At 64.3% G+C, this 23,141-nt stretch overlaps 1 protein-coding gene across 1 annotated transcript in view; it reads left to right on the top strand.

Annotated features, from left to right (window-relative positions):
- The first annotated feature begins 9,141 nt into the window (after nt 1-9,141).
- SYT7 (synaptotagmin 7) overlaps nt 9,142-23,141 on the top strand; it is a 31,373-nt gene continuing 17,373 nt past the window's right edge. The window contains exons 1-3 of the mRNA XM_061999564.1: nt 9,142-9,532; nt 19,680-19,783; nt 22,427-22,506. Coding sequence (XP_061855548.1) covers nt 9,142-9,532; nt 19,680-19,783; nt 22,427-22,506 — 575 coding nt within the window. The remainder of the gene's footprint in view (nt 9,533-19,679; nt 19,784-22,426; nt 22,507-23,141) is intronic.

The raw sequence follows: 23,141 nt of genomic DNA on the forward strand, positions 1-23,141 counted from the left end.
CTCTCTCTCTCATTTTCCAGGCAGATCTTTCATTTTACATCCCTATTGGAATTTTCCAGCTGAGTGGCCAGTCCCACAGGGTCCCACTCCTGCCCTCCCAGCCCTGGCCACAGCTGAGAGCAGCCCAAGGGAGTGAAGGTGCCCCTCACCCCCAGCCACCCCCACTGGCTCCCGGCCAGCGGCGGCTGCAGTCACAGGAACCATCTCTTCCCTAATTGTGCAGTTACTGGGCAGAACCTGCCTGCCTTTCTACCCACCACATAAAAAAAACCACCCAAACATCAGCCCAGTGATGTGCTTTAGGAGCTCCTGATGAGACTAATGGCCTTGCTAATAGAGGTCAGGGCTCCTTACCCAGCCGTGCACCGCAAACGACACCGAGAGCGATCGCTTCGGATGCAGCCCCAGCTCTCAGGCCCTGGCTGGCATCACAGGACCACTTTGGGGTGGGCAGGAAGGGCAGTGGTTGCAGAGCAGCAGAGCTCTGCTCTGCCCCTGGCCAGCTGGCCCAAGGGCAGACTCTTCCTCCAGCGCTGCCCATGCACCAAGCGCCTGCTGCCCATGGCTTCGTGAAGAAATGATGCCCCGAGGCCAGGCCTGAAGGGCTCTGAAAGCAGGAGGAGGGAGGATGGGGGTTCAATAGGCTTTGGGGGCAGGCCAAAGGGAAGAGCAGAGAGCCTGCTGCAGCTGCTCCAAGGCTGTGTGCTGGGCTTGTGCCTGCCAGGCGCCACAGACCCCGGCGCAGGGCACCCTGTGCCCCACCGTCGCCGTTCCCACCTCCCCTGGGCTCAGCATCCCGGGCAGCAGGAGCACACATCACTCCCAACCCCCTTCCCAGAGGACCCAGCCGGTGCCAACCCTCCTGCTCCCGAGCTGGAGGTGTGCTGGCCATCCCTGGCAGGCTCTGGCGCCGGGAGGCAACCGCGGTGCCCAGCGCTGCCAGCCGGCCCCGGGCAGCAGCGACCTGCTGAGTCAGGGCATCGATCGAAACCTGACTCCGAGCCCCAGGGCTCAGGAGATGAAAGCCCCTCCTCAGGGGGTGGCTGATGGGCAGCTGCAGCTCCCCTGGCCTGGGGGCTTCGAGTGGGTGCTGGCATGAGAGAGGATTTTACAGCAGCCCCCAGCCCTGGGTGCAGGATGATGGGCAACCACACGCCCCTCGTTAAGGGCTGAGTGCTCCAGCAATCCTCTGTCCCTTGATTTAAGAGCATCTCACATGAGAGGAGACACTGCCTGCCCTGAGGAGAAGCGGGGAAGGGCTGTGGAGAAGGGCCCAGCGTGGTTTTGAAGTGGCTGCCCCACGGCATCTGCCTCATCTGTAGGGTTCTGGGGGGCAGGACTAGTGCAGGCCTGGCTGAACTCCACTGCAGAGGCTCCTGCTGCATCTCCAGGGTGCTGCTGCAGCTGGGGCCAGCAGGAGGAACCCAGCCCTGCAGCCTGGCCCCAGCACCCCTCTCACCTGCAGAGCAGCTGCTGCCGGCAGGGCCACGGGCAAAGTCTGAACCACGACCTTCAGCCTCCAGCTGCCACCTTTCCCTGCTTTGCTCGGTGCCTTGCAGCCACCCTGGTGATGCCAGTGGGCAGAGAGCCCCCCTCCCTGCAGCAGCAGCAGCCAGCATGGCCGTGCCCGTGGTGCCAAGCCTGGCTGCCCACGGATGCCCACACAGAGGGAGCTTCACGGTTCAATCCTGAGCCCCTACCAGTGCTGGGGAAGGCAGATCCCTCAGGGCAGCAGAGAGCTCAGGCAAGAGCATTTTCAGCCAAAACTGCTCCCAAAGAGACAAGAAGCGTTGGGCAGCCAAGAGGCTGAGGCACAGAAACACCTCCAGTGAGACCATGTGGCAGTGAGGAGAGGGGAGATGTGACACCCCCCAGGCAGCACATCAAACCCCTTCCCCAAGGGGGCTGCCAGTATCTGGCTGCCAGATGAAGGTCAGTGGGGTTTTAAGAGTCCCCACATAGAGCTGCTTGTCTCTCTTGCTCATCCTCCCTTGCAGCCTGTTTAGTTGCCTGGGGCTAAAGGGGCTTTGGGGTATGAGTCTGGGGTGAGGGGCTCACTGAGGGCTGCAGAGTGGCTCAGAGCCAGCAAGGCTGACCCAGGGCTGTGGGGAACCCCAGCTTGCATCCCTCCAGCCGTGCCACCATCTCCACCATCACACAGGGACTGCAATTCAGGTTTCTGGCCGTGTTTCCTTGGTCCTTTCAATGATGTTTGTTCCCTGGCAGAGAATCAGTACTGAGAGCACAGCCTCGGGGCTAGGTGAGCCTCCCAGTTCACCAAGCCAGAGCCCTGATGGCTTCAGCCTGTAGCTTGAGGACCTCCAAAATCACTAACACACCTCCTTGGAGAGTCACCACACCTTGGGCATCCAGGTGTTTGTGCTGCACCCAGGGATGTGCTGTCTCTTTGCACTGGCGTGGCACGGAACACAAACCCCACGGCCAACAGCCCCAAAAAAGGGCTGGCCCAGCAGCATGAGCCACTCCAAGCAAACAGGCAGGCTGTGCCCACGCTGTGCCCACGCTGTGAGCCACGCCAGGCAGGCTGTGCCCACAGCAAACAGCACTGGCCACAACAGAAACCTCCCCGGGAGCCCCGAGCACACGTGGCAGCCAGCAGCTGGTGCCACGGGAAGGGCTCATGACAGATGAGCTCTCTGTAATTAAAACACACACCAGGCCACTCAGACACCACCAGCACAATGATTCACATGCCAGCATCCTGGGGGGAAGCATGGGGGGACTGGCCCCAGCTTGTGCCACCTGAAGCAAAGGGGGTCTCAGCTCTCAGCTCTTTGCTGGGGGGAGTTCCCCTGGGGAGCCACAGCTCGTGGCTGGGGGCTTTGCTCACACATGGGCTGGACAGTGAAGAGTCATAGAATGGTGGGAGTGGGAGGGGACATTTAGAGATCGTCTAGTCCAATCCCCTGCTCCAGCAGCTTCCCCTGGCTCAGGGGGCACAGGAACGTGTCCAGCTGGGGTTGGGAAGCTCCTGAGGAGGAGCCTCCACACCCTCCCTGGGCAGCCTGGGCCAGGGCTCCCTCCCCTCAGCACCAAAGGACTTTCTCCTCCTGGGCCAGGGGAGCTGTTTGTGTCCCAGCCCGTGCCCGTTGCCCTGGCACTGCAGACAGCAGAGCACAGCGTTGTGCAAGGGACGAGCATCCTCCAGAGCCCATCTCAGCCTCTTGCCTCCCTCTGTGTGCACAGCACGGGTCTCCCTGTGCCCAGGGCACGCTCCGGGACCCACAGCAGCACATTGGCACATCGGGCAGAGCGATGAGCTCCGATGCTGATCCTCCCCCGGCTTCATCTGCCCCGACCGGTTCCGCCCCGGGGTGTGTTTACACACAACAAGGCAAACACAGCATCGCGCTGCCGGGAGCTGCAGAGAAGGGGGGAAAGCAGCGAGGTGGGAGAGCCCCGCTGCTGCTGCCGCTTCATTACCATCCCTATTAGCTGTACCGAGCGCCGGGTCACAGCCTGCTCTTGTTCAAGTTGCCAAAGAGTTTGCTCGCTAACCCCCTGTCATTACTCCCGTTAGGCTGGGGAAATTACATCGCTTTGGATGAAATTTGCCCGGGCTTGGCCTCAAGCCCAAAGATTAATTTGTATAAAGGGCTTGAGCGAGGAGGGGAAAAGAAAAGAAAAGGTTCTCCCTGATCGGTGGGGAGGGAGAATAAGAAATACCCATTTTCTTCCCATCGACAAAATAAAAGAGGGAGAAGAAAGGAGCATAATGACTCTTTTCTGAACAGCGTGAAAAGCAAAGCGGCTGGGAACTGAAAACTGCAATTTGGCACTGGAAGCCGCCCTTGCTGGCGAGCTGGGGGTGAGCTGGGGGAGCTCTGGCCGTGCACGAGCCCTGGCTGAGGGCTGGGGAGCTCCCCGCGCTCGGGCTGCTGCCCCCGGGAAGGGGCTGGGCGGGATGCTCAGGGCTGCTGGGTTTTACCCGTGAGGTTTGCAGAGGGTGTTGGAAGCTGGAGCTGCTCTGCACAGCACCTATGGGAATGGGTCAACCTGGGGGTACACCCACAGGGTTGTCCTAGTGCAGCCCAGCACTGTGCCAGAGACACTGGGGCATCTTCCTTTGCCCTGTGACCAGGGCAGTGGGGCCACACTGGGCTGGGCTTGGGCTGCCCAGGGCTTTTGGATGGCAGGGGCTCCAGTTACCCAGAGGGTTTGGGATGGCAGGGATCCAGTTACCCAAGGGGTTTGGGGTACCCAGAGGGTTTGGGATGGCAGGGGCTCCAGTTGCCCGAGGGATTTGGGGTACCCAGAGAGTTTGGGATGGCAGGGATCCAGTTACCCAGAGGGTTTGGGATGGCAGGGGCTCTAGTTGCCCGAGGGATTTGGGGTACCCAGAGAGTTTGGGATGGCAGGGGCTCCAGTTACCCAGAGGGTTTGGGATGGCAGGGATCCAGTTACCCAAGGGGTTTGGGGTACCCAGAGGGTTTGGGATTGCAGGGGCTCCAGTTGCCCAAGGCATTTGGGGTACCCAGAGGGTTTGGGATGGCAGGGATCCAGTTACCCAAGGGGTTTGGGGTACCCAGAGGGTTTGGGATGGCAGGGATCCAGTTATCCAAGGGGTTTGGGGTACCCAGAGGGTTTGAGATGGCAGGGGCTCAGGTTGCCCGAGGGATTTGGGGTACCCAGAGGGTTTGGGATGGCAGGGGCTCCAGTTGCCCGAGGGATTTGGGGTACCCAGAGGGTTTGGGATGGCAGGGGCTCCAGTTACCCAGAGGGTTTGGGATGGCAGGGGCTCCAGTTGCCCAAAGGGTTTGGGGTACCCAGAGGGTTTGGGATGGCAGGGGCTCAGGTTGCCTAGGGTTTAGAGTGGCCAGGAGTTTGCAAGGTCATGCAGGGTCATGTGCTGGGGGGCAGCTTGTATCTCCACTGTGGGGAGGCAAGGAGCAATGGGAGTGACTGCAGGGCAAGTGTGGATTGGCTTCATCACCCCCTCAGCCACCTCCCTGCCTGTTTGTGTGGCCAACTTCCTCCCTTCACGGTGGCCTGACAGGCAGGGAAAAGCATCCCTGGGTGCTGCTGGGTGCCCAGGGGCAGGGAAATGCATCTCTGGGCTCCCAGGGGCAGGGAAAAGCATCTCTGGACTCCCAGGGGCAGAGAAAAGCATCCTTGGGTGCTTCTGGGTGCCCAGGAGCAGGGAAAAGCATCTCTGGGTGCTGCTGGGTGACCAGGGGCAGGGAAAAGCATCTCTGGATTCCCATGGGCAGGGAAAAGCGTCTCTGGTTGCTGCTGGGTGCCCATGGGCAGGGAAAAGCATCTCTGAGTGCTGCTGGGTGCCCAGGGGCAGGGAAATGCATCTCTGGGCTCCCAGGGGCAGGGAAAAGCATCTCTGGGTGCTGCTGGGTGCCCAGGGGCAGGGAAAAGCATCTCTGGGTGCTGCTGGGTGACCAGGGGCAGGGAAAAGCATCCTTGGGTGCTTCTGGGTGCCCAGGGGCAGGGAAAAGCATCCCTGGGTGCTGCTGGGTGACCAGGGGCAGGGAAAAGCATCCTTGGGTGCTTCTGGGTGCCCAGGGACAGGGAAAAGCATCCCTGGGTGCTGCTGGGTGACCAGGGACAGGGAAAAGCATCTCTGGACTCCCAGGGGCAGAGGAAAGCATCCTTGGGTGCTGCTAGGTGCCCAGGAGCAGGGAAAAGCATCCCTGGGTGCTGCTGGGTGCCCACGGGCAGGGAAAAGCATCTCTGGGCTCCCAGGGGCAGGGAAAAGCATCCCTGGGTGCTGCTGGGTGACCAGGGGCAGGGAAAAGCATCTCTGGATTCCCATGGGCAGGGAAAAACATCTCTGGGTGCTGCTGGGTGCCCATGGGCAGGGAAAAGCATCTCTGGACTCCCAGGGGCAGGGAAAAACATCTCTGGGTGCTGCTGGGTGCCATGGGGCAGGGAAAAGCACCCCTGGGTGCTGCTGGGTGCCCAGGCAGGTGCTGGCCCCAGGACTGGCAGCGGAGGCTCACGTGTGGCACCCAGGAAGGCGCCTGGCCCGGCTGTGCCGTGAGTCAGCAGCGTTTCACACCCACTTGGCCCCGGTGGAAGTGGCGGCGGGCGCGGCGGCTGTGTGGGTGCGGGAGGTTACGGTGCTGCCGGGATGTCTGTGAGCGGGGACGGGGATGGTGGAGCTCGCTGAAGAGTGTGTGGGAAGCGAGCAGAGAAAAGCAGAGTGAAAGCAAGGGGTTTGTGCCAAGGGTTTAATGAGAAGGTTCCCACAAAGGGGGAAAAGAAAGCAGGGGGAGGGGGGGAAAAAAAAACCCCCCAAGCCATATCAAAATAAAGCCACACGACCCCGTGAGGAAGCTCTGAGAGCTCTCAGCACCTTGAGTAGAGAGGGGCAGGGGGCTACTCCCTCCTCCTCAGCCTGCCCGTGGCCCAGGGGGCTGGCAGCAGGCTGGCACCCGTCCCCCTCGCTGGAAGAGCTTCTCCTGGGTGTACGTGCAGCAGTTTGCCTGGCACACGGCTCCCCAGCGAGCCGCACCAGCTGCCTCCCCGCGCGGGCACCGGCTCTCCTGGCACACATCCCCAGCCATGGGCTGGGGCTGGCCCAGCTCCAAGGGGCTGGGTGAAGCCCTCCAGCCCCTCTGCGTGCCAGGATGGGCAGTGAAGAGCCCGTGGCATGAGTCAGGCTCACGAGACCGGGTCCCTTATCGCCCACGCAGCCTCAGTGGGATGGGCAGTGCCAAGCGCCGGCACCCCGCTGCCACAGAAGCCCCCAGAGCCGGTGTTGCTCTTGCCCCCAGCTCAGCCCCATCACCAAATCCGGTCCCCCAACACTTCACAGTTTCCTCTGCGGGCTTTTTGTTATCATCAGGAGATGTTTCCTGCTTCCTTGCCTGCTCAAAGCCCAGCCCAAGGGCAAGGAAAGCCAACGGTTAGTCCCAAGAGCTTCTGAACTCCCACAGAGGTTGTTTCCCAGCTCTTCCCAGCCCAGCACGACTCCAGAGAGCTGCCCTGATCCTTTCCATCCCGCAAGGCCGGGCTGGGCTCTGTCCCTCGAGGTCCCCACGAGCCCCTGTCCATCCAGACCAGCGTCCCAGCCCCGTTGCCCTGTGCTGGGGTGGGTCTCTGAACCCCTCCCCGCAGCAGCAGCGGGAGGCAGGCACAGCCCCCGATGCCGGGAGCAAAGCCCCCAGCTGCCATCGCGTTCCCCGGCCCCGTTGCTTCCTGCGTGGGGTCACGGGGGCCTGTCTCCTCCTCGCCCCGCTCGCTGCCCCCCCGGGGACACAGCTGGAGGTGGGGATGCCTGGCAGACCCCGCTGTTTGCACAGCCCCGGCCTGCAGGACCCGCTCCGCACAGCAGCTCTCCCGTTTGTTTGCTCTTCGCCTGCATCTCTAGAGCAAATATTAAAGAGGTAATAAGGGGGATGGGAGGAGGAGGAGGAGGGGATGTAACGGGAGCGAGCTCACGGCTCGCAGCCCGCTCCAGCGCTCCGAGCCGGGATTTCCGCCGCCCGCAGCACCCGCCGTGCCCGCAGTGCCCCGGCAGCGGCCGCCGCGCCCCGGCTCCGCCAAAACCCGGCCTGGAACGCGGCGGAGCGGGGCAACGGGAACCGGCGGGGGTGGGTGGGAGGGAGCGTGACAGCGAGGGGTGACCCGGGGCTGATGCTCCTGCCTGTGCGCGGTGCCTGCAGCTGCCGGCTTGGCTCTGTGTGTGTGTGTGTGTGTGTGTGTGTGTGTGCGTGCAGCCGCGTGTGCGTCCACGCGTGTGCAGCCCCCTGTGCTACCCCCGTGCGCGTGCAAGGCGCTGTGTTCCCGCGTGTGCACGCACAGTGCCCCGCCGCTGGTACCCGTTCGTGTGCGCGGTACATCCCCCCCCCCCCGCTCCTCCACCCCATCCTCCCCCCTCCCGCGCCTCCCCGCAGCGCGGGCGCGGTGCGTGGGTGCGGATGGCACCCGTCTGTGATAGCGGGTGCGCGACTGCGGGTCTCTTCCCCTCCGCGACCGTGATGGGAACCGTGCGTGGCCTCGCGTGTGACCGTGCCGCTGGCCGTGACAGGCCCCTCTCCCTCCCTCCCCACCCCCCCCACCCCCCCCCAAAAACCCGTGCGCAGCACCGACGCCCCCCTCCCTTCCTTCCCTCCCTCTCTCCCTCCCCGGCGGCTGCAGTTTCGTCTCCCGCCAGCAGCGAGCAGCAAGTGGATGCGCGATCGGGGCGCACACGCACACACAGACACACACACACACACACACGCACACACACACACGCACACGCACACGCGCGCACCCCGCCGGCAGCAGCAGGCAGGCAGCGGGCTGGCAAGCACGGGCTCCGCGGGGCTACCGACCCCCCGTCGCCACCGTATGCGGGCCCCCGCCGCCCCGCAGCCTCCCGCGGCCCCCGCGCCCGCCCCGCCGCCCGCTGCCGCCGCCGCCGCCGCCGCCGTCTGATGAGCCGCGGCCCCGCCGAACCGGGCAGCCGCCGCCCCGCCGCCCGCCACCATGTACCTGCACCCGGAGGCTGCCAGCGCAGGTGAGCCCGCCGTGCGCAGCGCCGGGCGCCGGGGAGGGACACGGATGCACACACACGCACCCCGCGGGGGTCAGCCGCCTCCCCCCTGCCCGGGCCGGCCCGCGCTTGGCCCCTCTCCGGGTGGGCGGCGGACGCCTGCCGGGATCCCCCCCGCACCCCCCTTCACCTCCCCGGTTGCGGCTCTGCTCGAGTGACCGGTCGCGAGTTACGGTAGTTTGGGGAGAAAGTCACCGCCGCCGCTTTCAAATGAGTCACCGCCCTGCAGAGCTCCTGGAGCCCCGGCTCCCCGGCCCGGGGACAGCCCCCGCCCGGGGACACATCGCCCCGGGGGCCCGCACCCTCCTGCCGGGGCACCCGGGCGAGCCCCAGTCCCTCACCCCCGGAGACCCCCACCCCCACCCCCTCGGAGAGCCCCCAGCCCCCGGGCTGAGCCCCCAGCCCCCGGGGTGAGCCCCCAGCCCCCGCTGGGCGCCGGCAGCCTGACGGGCATCCAGTGGGCAGCACGTCACCCCCCTTCCCCATCCCTCGCCTCCTCCATCCTTCCTTCCGAGGGGTCCCCCAGCCCCGGCCCCCGGCGCCGTCCCGCTGCACCTTCACCTGCCGGGGTGGGCGCCGGGGGAAGGGGCTTTCGCCGGCGCGGTTTTGCTGAGCTCATGCTCCGAATGCATCGCTCGGCCCTGTACCGAGCAATCTGGGACGCTGCCGGGGCGCTTTTGGGCGTGCGGGCGCGCGGTGAGGGCCGGCAGCCGGTGCGGGGGACGAGGGACGCCGGCGGCAGGACGCGGCTGCCCCGGGGCCCCGCAGCCCTCACCCGCCGCGTGTGCCGGGGCCCGGGAGGCGGCCGGCGGCGGGCAGAAGGACGGCGTGTCCTGCGGCGGCGGGGGGACGTGCCGGCGGGGACGCGGGGGAGCAGCGAGGCGGGGAGGGGACGGCGGGTGCGCTGCCGGTGCGTGTCGCTGGGGCGAGCTGCGGGCGCCGGCCACGGCCAGGCCTGCGGGGGCCGGCGGGATGGGGCAAGCGCCGGGGACCCCCGCACGCCGTCACCCACGCTAGGTGACAGCCTCGGGGCTACCCGGCGGGCTCAGGACGAGCCACCTTGGGGGTGAGGCGTCGTGCTGCCCCGAGGCTGAGCTCTCGCCTGGGTCCCGTGCCCCCCACGACCCCAGGGGGATGCGGTGCCGGGAGGGGAGCGCGGCACGGCGCTGCCGGCTGCCTGGCCCAAGGTCACCCGGCGGGTCGGTGGCGGAGAGGGGACACCCAGCCTGTCCCCGCGGGCAGCAAGGTGGGCAGGGCTGCCCTTCCCTCCTGCTGCCCGAGGTTGCTGTGCCCTCCAAACTTTGCCTCTGCCCCCGGCCCCCCCACACTTTGCCTGCTCACCCCCACTGGGCAGCCCCGCGGTGGGCTGCTGCCAGCTGCCTGTGCCACCGCGGCTCGGCACGGCTGCAAGGTGAAGAGGCAGAGGCTGAGCTGCTGGGGTTTTGGGGGGACAGACCCCATGTCCCCTCTCCCCAAGCCCTGTGGTCCCTGGCTGATGGGTGTCCCATCACGTGGGAGTTCTCCCACGTCACCGGCTGCGGCTGTGCCGTGGTACCCTAGGCCGGGGGGTGTTTTGGTGGGGCCTGGGGTGAATCCCCCCTGTGCTGGCAACTCTCAGCTGGTGCTGGGACACCGTCTGCTCCATTCCCTGCTTCCCCCTGCCCTTGCTTTTCCTCCAGTGCCACGGTACCAGGCGGGTGCTGGGGCCGGCCCCACTGATGGAGGCTGGCAGGGTGCTGGTGGCTCACACCCCCGCTGGGTTTGGCAAGAGCCAGGGGTTTGCCACGCTGCTTCCCGGGGTGAAGCGATGCCCGTGCCCCTGAGAATCCCTGCCCAGGTCCTTCAGCAGCCTCATCACCGTGCTCTGTGTCACCGTGTAGGGGACAGGGGCTGCGACCCCCAGCACTGGCTGCGTTTCATGGGGGGAGAAGATGCCATGGGGAAAGTTTGCTGCCCTCTGCGCTGTACTTCACTGCCCAGGGAGAGGGGGCTTTGGGGGGGTGCGGGCGAGGTGGAGGAGCTCAGAGGTGATGCTGGGGGTGAGAGCTCTGGGTCTGGGGTGGGAGATGCCCGAGGGGAGCCTGGTCTCAGCTAGCCAGAGGCGTTTGGATTGGGGATTGAGCCGAGGTGCTTCCCGTGGCAGCTGCCCCCAGCTGTGTGGCTTTGCTGGGGGGCTGCGGGGGGCTGTGCTGCCGGGGGGGGCTGTGCCCCTGCGCCTCCCGTGTCCCGTGATGTCGGGCAGACACCGGGCTCGAAGACAAAGGTGCCCTCTGTGCCACAGGCACGATGTCTCTCATGCCACCCACGCCAGCCCCAGGGGCACAGGACAGCTCCCTCCTCCCCTCCATCCCCATCCCCATCCCCACCCCTGCTGCTGGCGCCATCCATCCCCCTCTTTTTGGGGAGGCGGTTGCACCCCAACCTCTTCATCTTCTCAGCGCATCCAACAGCTTCTGGGGTGCCCTGGGCCCCCTCGCCCCCCATCCCCACCCTCCCAGGCTCCGTGTCAGCCGGCCGGAGCCGTGCCGCGTCGGAGATGGTGAATCAATAACCAGGCAGCTGCCTGTTTTCCCCCCGGCGCTGCCTCGGGGCGGGAGGTGGAGAGAGATCTGCGCGCTGGGGCTGTGGGAGCAGGTCCCCGGGGCTGGGGACGACAGCCAACAGCCAGATTCCAAACGGGCTGCTGAGGAGCGAGGCGGGGGGGCTGGGATGTGTGCGTGGAGGATGAAGGGGAGAAGCGTGACAGCCGGGGAGGGGAGGCAGACAAAGAGCGTCGGGCTGCCCGGCCTCGCTGGGAGCCAGGCACCTGCTGCAGCCGCGCGTCCCGCACGGCACCGCTGCCTCCATCCCCCGCCTCCCGCCACCCCCATCCTGCTCGGGGTCGGGGTTCAGCACCCTGGCAGTCCCCCGAGCCCGTCTGCTGAGCTGGGAGCCGGCTCAAGCCCGGGGGGATGCTCCTGCCCGGCGCCTCGGAGCATCTTCAGCGGCCTCACCCTGTCCCTTTGTCCCCTCCATGGCAGCTCCATCGCGTCCCCCGTGGGAGTGGGGTGTCCGTGCTGAGCCCCCCCCAGCTCCAGGCTCTGTCCGTGCTGAGCCCCCCCCAGCTCCAGGCTCTCTCCCACTCTCTCAGGGGTCCCACCTCTTTCTCCCCGTCATCCCCAACCCCTTCAGTCTCCCCACACCCCGGGGGGACCCACACGTGTCCCAGGGCCACACGCACGACCGGGGGACAGCAAAGACAAGCACTGGAGCCCGGGGGGGGTAAGAAGGGCTGCGTTCAAAGAGGGGGGGCCGGTCTGCAGGTGTGCCTGATCCCCCCCACTCACCCCCCCATGCCAAGAAGCAGGAGAGGAGCTGGAGGCGGCTTTTCCACCGCCTGATCTCGCGGCTTTTCAGCTGCCGGGGAGGGGCGGGGGAGCGGAGAATGAAGACAGATGCGGATAATATCGCTGCCACCCCCCCCTGCTCCCGCCGCCCGGCCCCTGGGGGCTCGGCTACAAGATCTATTATGGATGGCTTGAGCAGGGGAAGGGCTTTCCAAGAGCCGGCGGCGCTCAGGCGCTGTGTGCAAAGGCAAAGCGGCAGCGGCGGCGTCGGGCGGGGGCTCCCCCGGCTGCCACTGGAGACGGGAGCGTGTTGGGCTGGATCCGGGGTGGGCTTGTGGGGAGGTGGGTTGGGCTGTGCCCAGAGCAGGGTCCTGAGTGGCTCTGGCTGGCGGCTGGGTGGCGGTAACGGGGGTTGCTCCGTGCCCCGGCTGTGAGCTCGGGGTGTCCTGTGAGCCCTCCACTCAGAGGAGAGGAGAGGAGAGGAGAGGAGAGGAGAGGAGAGGAGAGGAGAGGAGAGGGAGAGGAGAGGAGAGGAGAGGAGAGGAGAGGAGAGGAGAGGAGAGGAGAGGAGAGGAGAGGAGAGGAGAGGAGAGGAGAGGAGAGGAGAGGAGAGGAGAGGAGAGGAGAGGAGAGGAGAGGAGAGGAGAGGAGAGGAGAGGAGAGGAGAGGAGAGGAGAGGAGAGGAGAGGAGAGAGAGGGTCACCTTGCAGGGAGTTAATGAGGTTTGAAAGGGAAGCGGCCGGCAGCGCTGCTGGGGATGGAGCTGGAGGGACAGCTTGGTGCAGCATCAGCTCTTCTCCCTGTCCCCTGAGTGGGGGACACCGTGGGGACCATCCTCAGGCTGCGCTTTGGGGGCCTCTGGGCAGCCCTGGAAGGAAATGAGCACGGCTCTTCCCCTCCACACGGGTCTGTGGGCCGATGGGTGACCGTCCCCACTCCCCCATGGCAGGTCCTCCCTGCTCCCCCGAGGGTCGCAGCGTGTGTCACCAGAGGATTCAGACCAAGGACTAGGGGCTGAAGGAGGATTTCCACCAGCCCCACATCACCCAGGCACCTACCCACACTTCTGTGTCTCCAGCCCTCCATCTGGGGCCTTCCTCAGCTCCTTATTCCCCTCCTCTGTCTCCTCTCTCCTCCCCTCCCAGCTGCGTTTCTCCATCTTCCCATGTGCTCCGCTCTGGACCCTCCTCTTCCTCCCCCAGCTCCACCAACCCCGTGGTTTGGGGGCTGTGGCTGATGCTGAGCATCCCACCAGCACCGAGCCCTCCTGGGCACACAGCTCAGCCCTGGCAGGGGTCCCAGGCTGTGGTGACTGAGGGGGCATCGCCTGGGGAGGAAGACGGGGAGGGAGGGAGGGCCAGGGAAGCAAGCAGGGATGGGATGGCACAGGGAGACTGCTGCCTCCTGTCACCCAGCAGCCTCTGGCTCTCTGCCTCCCTCTGTCCTGCTGTCACCCGAAGAGCCTGGGGATGATGGAGGGCCCTGGGGCGAGAGGCTAAGTGGTGGTGGCTGCGCCAGAGCTGGCAGTGCCACTCGGCAGGAGAGCCTCAGCCTGCTCCTCTGAGCCCGCTGCTGCTGCCAGGAGAGGTTTCTGAGCCCTGCTGAGGTAGGGCTGGGGCTGCTTAGGGGGTAAGGGATGATGCCCGTGGGGTGTGGGGGACAAGAAGGCACAATTAGGGCTGTGGGGTTTGCGTTTGGGGGCAGGGATGCTCCGGAGCACGGGTCCACAGCCTTGCTGGGAGATGAGGGCTGTTGTGGGGCTGTCAGGGGGGTGGGGTGAAATGGTGGAGGAGATGAAATGGGTGAGTGTGGGGCTGAAAGTCCTCAGAGGCTTCTGGACTCTCCTCAGGAGATGTGGTGAGGACCACGAGGCACAGAAACCACACGGCTCGCCGGAAATCCTCAGCCAAAAATAGCCCAGCGCCAGGGGAAGGAGCTGGCACTCGCCAAATGCTCCCTCCAGCGCCAGCTCCTGCTCGTGGGAGGGGTTGTGGGTAGGGGTGGCAGCCCCAGCTGGCACAGGGGGCTCGCCTGAGGGTGCCATGGGGTCTGCTGTGCCCGTGGGGCCGGGGCCAAGCGCCTCGTGGCTTTGCTGAGGGGCACAGGAGCGGGTGGGAGCAGGGCAGGGGCACAGGCAGGGGGGATGCCATAGGGCACTGGGTGTCCTCTCCCACTGACCAGGCTGATTCTGGGGTAGATGTTGGGAGCTCTGGGTCACTTCTCCTTGGGGCTGATCTGTGCCAATGGCCACAGCCCCTGGCAGCAGGGTGAGCTCTGCCACGCTGGTGTGTTTGCTGTGATGCCCATTGGTGTCAGGGAATCAGTCAGAGAATCATTTCGGTTGGGAAAGACCTTTAGGATCAAGTCCAACCACTCAGGAGGGCTGTGTGGCTGAGGCATAACCCCTGTGTGGTGCCCAAAGCAGCAGCAGGGGATTGCTCCATGAAGGTGGCACAGAATAAACCCCAAGTGTGTGAGGGACCCAGCGACTTCAACAGCAAAACACCATCACACAGGCTCCTCACTCTGCCCCTCACCGTGGCACCAGGGCCTGAGGGACACAGCCAGGGATGGCAGCAGCTTGGGACAGGGGATGCCTGGCTGCACCTGGGCACTGGGAAGGAGCTGCTTGGTGTTTTGAGCTGTGGCACTGCCACGGTGCCCGTGGGCATTGGCATCCTTGGCAGCACTGGGCACGTGGGTGCTGGGGGAGAGAGGAGGTGCTGCTTGTGGGAGTGCCTGGCACCAAGACAGCCCATCCCATGGGATGCCAGGGGTCTGTGGGTGTCCAGAGGCAAAGCCCCCTGGGACAAGACAAGCTCTATGTGGGGGAGGCAGAGCCAGACAGATTGACAGCTCCGGGGGCTGGACAGATGGCTGGATGGAGAAGCAGATGTGTACGAGGGATGGAGGGATGGATGGATGGATGGATGGATGGATGGATGGATGGATGGGTGAGAGATTGATGGCTGTGTTGGAGGGGAGGATGCACAGATAGACAGACAGATGCACAGATGGAGACCAGACACCTGTTCCCTTCCCTCTCGCCCCAGCTACGCCTTTGGGTGCTGAGCTGCGGTGCTGTGCTGCTCCTCTCCCCCCTCTGGGGCTCATCCAGCAGTGGGATGCTGACCAGGAACCCCCCTCCCCGAGGCAGCAGGATGGCTGTCAGCCTCCTGACATCCCCCACCAAGCAGCTTGTGGCCACAAACAGCCCCCAGGCAGGTGGCACAGCCAAACCCACCCATCTCAGCCCTCCAGCTCCGTGGCTCTGCCTGGTGGCACACAGAGAAAGCAGCCTCCAAGTGCCCAGTGGGTTGTTCCCAGGGATGATGGCGAGGCCTCAGCCCTCTTTGGTGCTTTTGCATGCTGGCAGCAGCCCCTGGGTGCCCAGCCAAGGGTCCCTCCAGCCCAGCCATGGTCCTGCCCCGCTCCCACCCGCATTGCACCCGGGATCCTGCACAGGAGAGGAAAGCTGCAAATTCACAGCTTTTCAGCTGCAACCTAAAAATAAGAGGTTTGGGAAATATCTAGCAAATGAGTGGGAGGATGAGAAGAGGAGGAATTAATGGCCTGGAGCCAGGCAAACAGCATCTGGGAAGCCCCAGCGTGGCAAAGCGGCCGCCTCGCTCCCCGCCCCGTGGCCCCCTGCCATGGCACGGCCCTCCCGTGGCACAGGGATGCCAGGCTGGGCAGGATGAGGCCCCTCACTCCCTGTGGTGTTCCTCCACTCATCACCATCTCCCCAGCACCATCATCCCTGCTCAGGCTAAGCCTCCCCATCCCCGTGCCCAGTGGTGGGGCTGTGCCTCTGCCTTGGCACCTTCTCCCGCTCCCCATCTCCCTTTGGCACGTTGGTGCCCGTTCAGTGATGGCAGCAGCGGTGGCCACAGGCAGTTTGGCACCAGGAGAAGCTTCTCTGCTTGGAGCTGTGGTGGGGATGGCTGCAGGGAGAGGCTCTGAGTGCTGCTCCCAGAGAACACAACTGGAGGGATGGGGATGGGGATGGAGATGGGGATGGGGATGGGGGTGGGGATGGGGAGGAGGGGTCTGTGAGGCTTTGGTTTGGTGTTGCCCCTGTGCTGGGCACTGGGGAGGCTGCAGCTCCAGGGCTGGGATCAGTGTTGGGCCCCTCACTCGCTGCCACAGGGACACTGAGGGGCTGCAGCTGGGGAAGGGGCTGGAGCACGAGGGTGCTGGGGAGGGGCTGAGGGAATGGGGGTGTTGAGTTTGGAGAAGAGGAGGCTGAGGGCAGCCAGCAGCACTCTCTGACACTCCCTGACAGGAGTTTGCAGAGGATGTGGGTCAGTCTCTTTTCCCACTTTACAAGTGACAGCACAAGGGGAAATGGGCTCAAGTTGCCCCAAGTTGAGGCTGGAGCTGAGGCAGAGCTGTTTCCCTGAGAGGGGTGTCAGCCCCTGTGCCAGGCTGCCCAGGGAGCTGGGGGAGTGCCCAGCCCTGGAGAGACCCCAAAGCCATGGGCTGAGGTGCTGAGGGCTGTGGCTCAGCGCTGGGCTGGGCAAGGGGAGGGCAGGGAGTGGGCTCATAGAGCTTCTCCAACCCAAACCTTTCTCATTCTGTGGCCACCACGATGCCCAAAGCCCTGGGGATGCACAGGGCCACCAAATCTCACCAAGAAGAAGACCAAGGCCAGTGAGGAGAGGGGAGCAGGCTGGCATACCCCCAGGCTGGGTTTCCCATGCAGGGGTGCCCATCTGTGCCACCATCACCCACCAGCCCCCCCAGCACGCTGCCAGTGCTCAGCCGTACCGTGACTCCGTTGGCATCGAGTTCTCTCTGGCAGCTCCTCACCTTTGCCAGGCTGATGTGCCAGGATGGGCAGCTCACAGGCTGTCCAGGGCAGAGCAATCCCTCTGGGATCTCTGCACCTCTCCCTGTGCCAGGGGTGGCTTTTGCAGCCTTTCCTCTGCAGGCACCGTGGCTGTGGCTCACACCTGAGGTGGCACCGGCGGCTCTGTGGGCACGGTGCCCTCTCCCAAACCCCCTGAGAGCTGTGGGCACGGAGGGGGGGCTCCAATGGAGGTGGCCAAGTGCATGGATCCTCTGTGCCAAGGTGAGGATCAGCCCTGGAGACCCTCTCTCTCTCTCCCCCGTGCCACTTGGACCCTCTCCTGTGTGCTGCTGAGGTGGGTGATCGCTGACCGCCTGGCCAAGGGCAATTCCACCCTGCCAGGCAGCAGTGAACCCTGGTGCAAGAGCTGCAGGGCTGTGCCACCCCCTTCCCCAGCCCCTGTGGGCACTGAGGGGTGGGCAGCCTCAAGCCCTGTTGCCCCCATGTCCCCTCCAGCCACCGTGCCCAGGGCCACCCACCCCTCTGGTGCTGGGTGCCCCGGGCACAGAGCTCGTGCTGCTGGCACAGGGAGCCCAGGAGAGCCCCAGGCCAGGGCCCCAGGGCTGGGGACAAGCCAGGGAGCTCCACTCAGCTCAGCTTCTCTAATCAACCAGTGCTAATTGCCTGGAAAACGAGGCATTTAAATCATGCTGAGGGTGGCAGCAGCTGGGGTAAGGAGGGAGGGGTCCAACATCCCACAGCCCCGGTGATGTGGCCAGCACGTGTCCCTGTGCAGTGTGGGCTGTCACCTGGAGGTCACTGGGGGCTGGGAGCCACGCTATCAGCAAGCCCCCAGCCTCGTGGCGTGCAGCCTGAGCAGGCTGAGTGGGTGATGCCAGGCTGTGGTGGCACAGGGCACTTGGAAGCAGCACACACCGACGTCCCTCACCAGCAGCCAGGCTCCCTGCTGCACTGCTGCCCCCTCACCTTCTTCCCTTTGGTTTCCCCCCTCAGCAGATGACACTCAGGAGGGATTTGACCCCCAAGCATCTCTTGGAGCTGGCCATTATGCTGGACTCCCTCTCCCCACAGTCAGTAGCCCACTTCTTGCCCAGCTCCTAGGCAGGGCACCTTGCTTTTAGCACATCACAGTGGCCCCAGGCAGGCTGCAGGGAGCACCAGGAGGGTGAGGCAGCAGTTTAGGGGTGTAGAGGAGGGCTCACCCCTCCATTCCTAGCCACACCAGCCTGCCCATGGGCCAAAGCTGGACTGCTCAGGGTCCCTCCTCACGGAGAGCATCCCAAGGGGTTGCTGCCCCAGCCCTCTGTGCTGGCTCAGCTGCTTTACACCCCCCCAGCAGCTTTTCTCACTCAGGTTTAGAGATGTTTGAAATTAAGGGCTGGTCCCAAATTCCCTCCTAGGCAACAGTTGCTAAGGGAGGTTTATACACAGGCTTCTCGTGACAGAGGAGTGATGGAGGGGCCCCCTCCCTGGCTTTGGGATGGAGGGAGCACGTGTGCCAGCTGCCTGTGCCACTGGCAGGGGGCTACTGGTGGCTCAGGACCTCTGACCCCACACCCCCTCACTCCCTCTCCCCCAAACCTCTCCTGGGGTGACTTCACCATCCTCCTTCTCCTTCCCTCCCACCCTGGCAGGGGCTGAAGGGAGTTTCAAAGGGGCTTTTGTTGCCACCATCCTTGTTGCTTCTCCACAAAGGCCACAGAGCTGCAGGTGCTGGGGTGGGACTGGGGCAGCAGTGGCACTGGGGACCCTCCCCTGGGATGCTCGAGCCTCAGGCTGGCTGCTTGAGCCCCCCTGACTCCCCCCAGCCCCTGAGCCAGTGGCAAATTGCATTACAATAACAAGGGCTGCAGGCCAATTAATTATTAACCATGATTGTTTAATATTTATGCTGCAGTGGAGCTCTGGGCAGGCAGCTCCAGCCCTGCCACTTCCCACTGCCAGCCACAGCTCCAGCCACAGCCTGGCATCCAGAGATGCCTGTGGGGTCTCCACAGGGCTGCCAGCACGGGGGTCCTGCCAGGGGATGGGGCTGTGCTGGGCTGGGGGGGTCCAGTGACCCCCTCAAAGCCACCTTGGGTCCATATCCCCCGTGCCAAGGCTGCTGGATGCCAGGGACACCCCATACCAAGGGGCAGGATGGGTCTCTGAGGGGCTGGTGACGGGTTTTCCTGCCCCCAAGGCTGCTGAGGTGCAGGAGGGGAGCAGGAGATGCCTGTGAGATGTCTGCCTGGCCCCAGAACCGACCCCAGTGCCCATGGAGGGTGATGCTGGAGCAGCAGAGGGCTCCTCTCCCACTTTTAGGGTCCCCAATGTTGTCCCCATGGCCAGGCTGGGGATGAGCAGAGGGTCCCAGTGCCTGATCCCTTCCCCAGCAGCCTCTGGGGTGGGTCTGGGTGGGTTTGGCTGACCCAAAGAGGAAGCCCTGTGGTGGGGTGGCTGTGGGGCACCCGTGGGAAGGACACAGGGCCAGCGAGGAAACTGGGGGCAGCTTGTGTGGAGGCGCTGGGAGAGGGGAAGGAGACACAGCATGGGGAGGGGGAAGAGGAAGGAGAAAGGGAAGAGCATGGAGAAGGTGAAAGGATGGGGAAGGGATGGGCAAGGGGAGAGGTGGAGGGTTAAGAAGGTGAGAGGGGAAGGGACACAGAACTCATCTGTGATGCTGAGATGCTGCGGGAGGCACGAGGTGACACCTTTGCAGGACATGCCAACCCTGCCAGGGTGCCAGGAGAGATTAGAGCTCTTGCTCTGCTCCAACCTCAGCTCCTGGGGAGTGCTGGGAGCCAGGGCATCCTGCTGGGAGCCCAGGCATCCTGCTGGGAGCCCGGTGCATGCTGTCAGCAGCCCAGGGCCACTGTGCTGTGGGCACATATGATGGGCTTGGAGCCTGTGAGCTGGACCACGCTCCCCACGTTTGCCCTCCCTGCCCTCAGATGCTGTGTGCAGGGTGCTGTGGTCATGCCCACAGCAGGGACACCCCCTGTGCTGACCCCCTTTCCCTGAGCACAGCTCTGCTTCCCCCCAGGGGCTCCCTCCCGCGACGTCCTCCTGGTCTCAGCCATCATCACCGTCAGCCTTAGCGTCACCATCGTCCTCTGCGGGATCTGCCAGTGGTGCCAGCGCAAACTGGTGAGTGTCCCTGCACCAGCCAGGGCTCTGGGGTGGGCACAGGGCATCCCCTTTCCTTCCCCAGGCCCTGGGGTGGGCTGGCATGGGGGTCCTGGCCTTTGCCTGAGCGCTTTGAGCTGGGTGTTGGCTGCAGCTTCTCTTTAGGAGATGTGATAATGAAATGTTTGGGGTGAAACTGTTTGTGCAGCATAAAGGGAAGCACCCAAATGTGTATGGAGAGAGAGAGAGAGACTTGTGATGAGCTGTAACAACCTGGCCTCTGTCCTGCTGGGCACACTCCTGCCTGGAAGAGCCCAGTGGGAAGGCAGCCAGCCCATCCCTGGCAACGCCGGGCACCGTGCAGCCCGCTGTGCCCCCCACCCCAGCACCACAGCACCCAGCCTCCCCCACACCCTGAGCCCCACTGCTGCAGGACAGCCTTTGGCTTGGGACAGCTCTCCCTCTTGCCCTGCATCCTTCCTCCTCCTCCTTTTCCTGGAGCAAGCCATCAGGACCCAGCCCACCCGTGTGCTCCACCGCGTTTCCCTCGCCATCAGATTCAAATCTGGGTCAAGTGCTGCCATGGCTGCGGCTCTTCCCTCGTGGGAGATGCCCACCCTGGCTCCTCACGTGTGGGAGATGCCCACCCTGGCTCCCCCTGCACTGTGGCAAGGCAACAATCCCCCAGGGAGGGGAGAGAGGGGGCTGGTGGGGATGAGGGAGGAGAGGTGGGTGGGTGGGAAGGGGCTTCCTCACCGGTGCCCCTCGGGGAAGGGCAGGCTGCAAAAGAAGGTGGCAGAGAGTTAAGCACCAGGGAGGAGAAGGAGAGAAGGTGGTTGTGCCCAAGGATGAAGCTGGCAGAGGAACAAACAAGTCTAAATTGGCTGGGAAGACGCTGAGGCTGGGAATAGAAAGGCACAGCCCGGCCGGCCCTTGAGAGCACAGAGCTGGAACGGCACGTGGGAAGCAGGGCCAGAGCTGCTGAGCCCCTGCCCAGCTGGTCCTGCCTGCCTGGTGCCAGGAGAGCAAGGGCCAGCGTGCTGCTGTGTCCCCACAAGCCCTGTGCCATGGCCAGATGGGGACAATGGTGAGCACAGGGCGCAGGACTGAGCCCCTTCAGGATTAGCCCATGGGCATCCAAGGACGTTGGCCATCTCTGGAAGCTCAGGCAGGATTTAGTCTGTGGGTGTCCAAGGAGGTGAAGCATCCCTGCAGCCCCCAGCAGGATTAGCCCATGGGCATCTGAGGAGATCCAGCATCCCTGCAGCCCCCAGCAGGATTAGCCCATGGGCATCTGAGGAGATCCAGCATCCCCCAGCAGGATTAGCCCATGGGCATCTGAGAAGGTCCAGCATCCCTGCAGCTCCCAGCAGGATTAGCCCATGGGCATCTGAGGAGATTCAGCACCCCTGCAGCTCCCAGCAGGATTAGCCCATGGGCATCTGAGGAGATTCAGCACCCCTGCAGCTCCCAGCAGGATTAGCCCATGGGCATCTGAGGAGATTCAGCACCCCTGCAGCCCCCAGCAGGATTAGCCCATGGGCATCTGAGAAGGTCCAGCATCCCTGCAGCTCCCAGCAGGATTAGCCCATTGGCATTGAAGGAGATTGGGCATCTCTGTAACCTCTGGCAGGATTAGCCTGTGACCATTCAAGGAGATCCAGCAGCCCTGTAGCCCCTGGCAGGATTAGCCCATGGGTGACCAAGGAGCTCAGGCATCCCTGCAGCTCTCAGCAGGATTAGCCCATGGGCATCTGAGAAGATCCAGCATCCCTGCAGCTCTCAGCAGGAGATTGGGCACCTCTGTAACCTCTGGCAGGATTAGCCTGTGGGCATCCAAGGAGATCCAGCAGCCCTGTAGCCTCAGGCATAGACATCTGAGGAGCACATCCTGGCTCCAAGGAGATGGTGCTGAGGGTGCAGGATGGCTCTGTGCAGAGCTGATGAGGCTGGGGAGAAGGAGAAGGGAGGAGCAGCCTCTGTTTCACGGATAGGACTGGCTCTGGCAGCAGGGATGCTCCCAGGTCCATGGGCAGGAGGGCAGCTCCACAACCCTGGGGCTGCTCCAGCAGCTGCTCCCATCCCACCCACTGCAGCCTCCACTGCTAATTGTTTGTTAATTGCCACTAATTGCACTGTTGTCTGCCCTGGATGGGAGCAAAGCAAAAATCACAGTCAAGTGCCCTGATTAGGAGCCCCAGTTAGGAAGGAGCTCTGGCTTCATTACCATACAGCAGCTCTTCCTGCTTCACTGGGGAAGGTGAACTCAATTAACTGAGGTGCAATTCATCCTAAAATTACCTGTTCCTGGCCTGGTGAGGCTGTGGGAGGATGCACAGGAGGTGGGGGCTGCTCTGTCCTTGGGGCAACACAGGGTATGAAGCCCCCCCCTTGCCCTGCAGCCCTTTGGGGTGGTGCCCAGGAGCCAGGTCCATCTCCCCAGTGCCTTCAGTGGCTGAGGGATGAAGCTGGTGGGAGTTTTCCTCTGTGTTTTGGTGGGATGGAGCCCAGTGAGCAGGAAGGTGTCAGGGAGGAGGGGGAAAAGCAGGACAAACCCATCACCTGGTGAGAGTGCAGCCCTGGCAGCTCCCTCCCACACACTCTGCTGCTGTGGTGGGGGACTCCTGGGCACCCCCTGACCTCTCTCTGCTCTCCTCTTGGCAGGGAAAGCGTTACAAGACTTCCCTGGAGACTGTGGGGACTCCAGACTCCAGCCGAGGCCGCAGTGAAAAGAAAACCATCAAGTAGGTGCCAGGGTTGGGGGTAGGGGGGAAAGGGGCAGGGGGTTTGGGGCACCAGGAGCCTCTCTGCCCATGGGGGATGCCATGCCCAGCCCTGGATGCTGTGCCCATGTGCTGGATGAGTGGCCATCCCTCTGCTCCCAGCCAGGAGCTCTGTGGCCAGCCCAGCCCTGGCAGGGGGAGCTTTGGCAATGGTTGTTTGCCCAGCTCTGTCTCAGGGGCAGCAAGAGCTGCCAGGGAGACTTGAGTGAGGGCTGGTGCCCAATGCTGTGCCAAAGCTGATCCCTGCTCCTGCTGCAGCTGGGCTGGAAGTGTCCCCAGGTTCCCTGGCCCCAGGGGGAGATGGGCTCTGGAAGGCTGAGTGGGTCTCTGCAGTACCCTCAGCTACCCCTCCTGGTCACCCACTGGGCTGTGGGCATTGAACCACACAGTCATCATGGTTGGGAAAAGCCTTGGAGCTGCTGGAGCCCTCCCCCTGCCCAGCCCAGCACTGACGCACAGCCTCAGCCCCACAGCTTTGGGGTCCCTCCAGGGCTGGGCACTGCCCCAGCTCCCTGGGCAGCCTGGCACAGGGGCTCACACCCCTCTCAGGGAAACAGTTCTGCCTCAGCTCCAGCCTCAACCTCCCCTGGGGCAGC

This window comes from Colius striatus, chromosome 7, assembly GCF_028858725.1.
Source record: "Colius striatus isolate bColStr4 chromosome 7, bColStr4.1.hap1, whole genome shotgun sequence".
In the NCBI taxonomy this organism is placed as follows: Eukaryota; Metazoa; Chordata; class Aves; order Coliiformes; family Coliidae; genus Colius; species Colius striatus.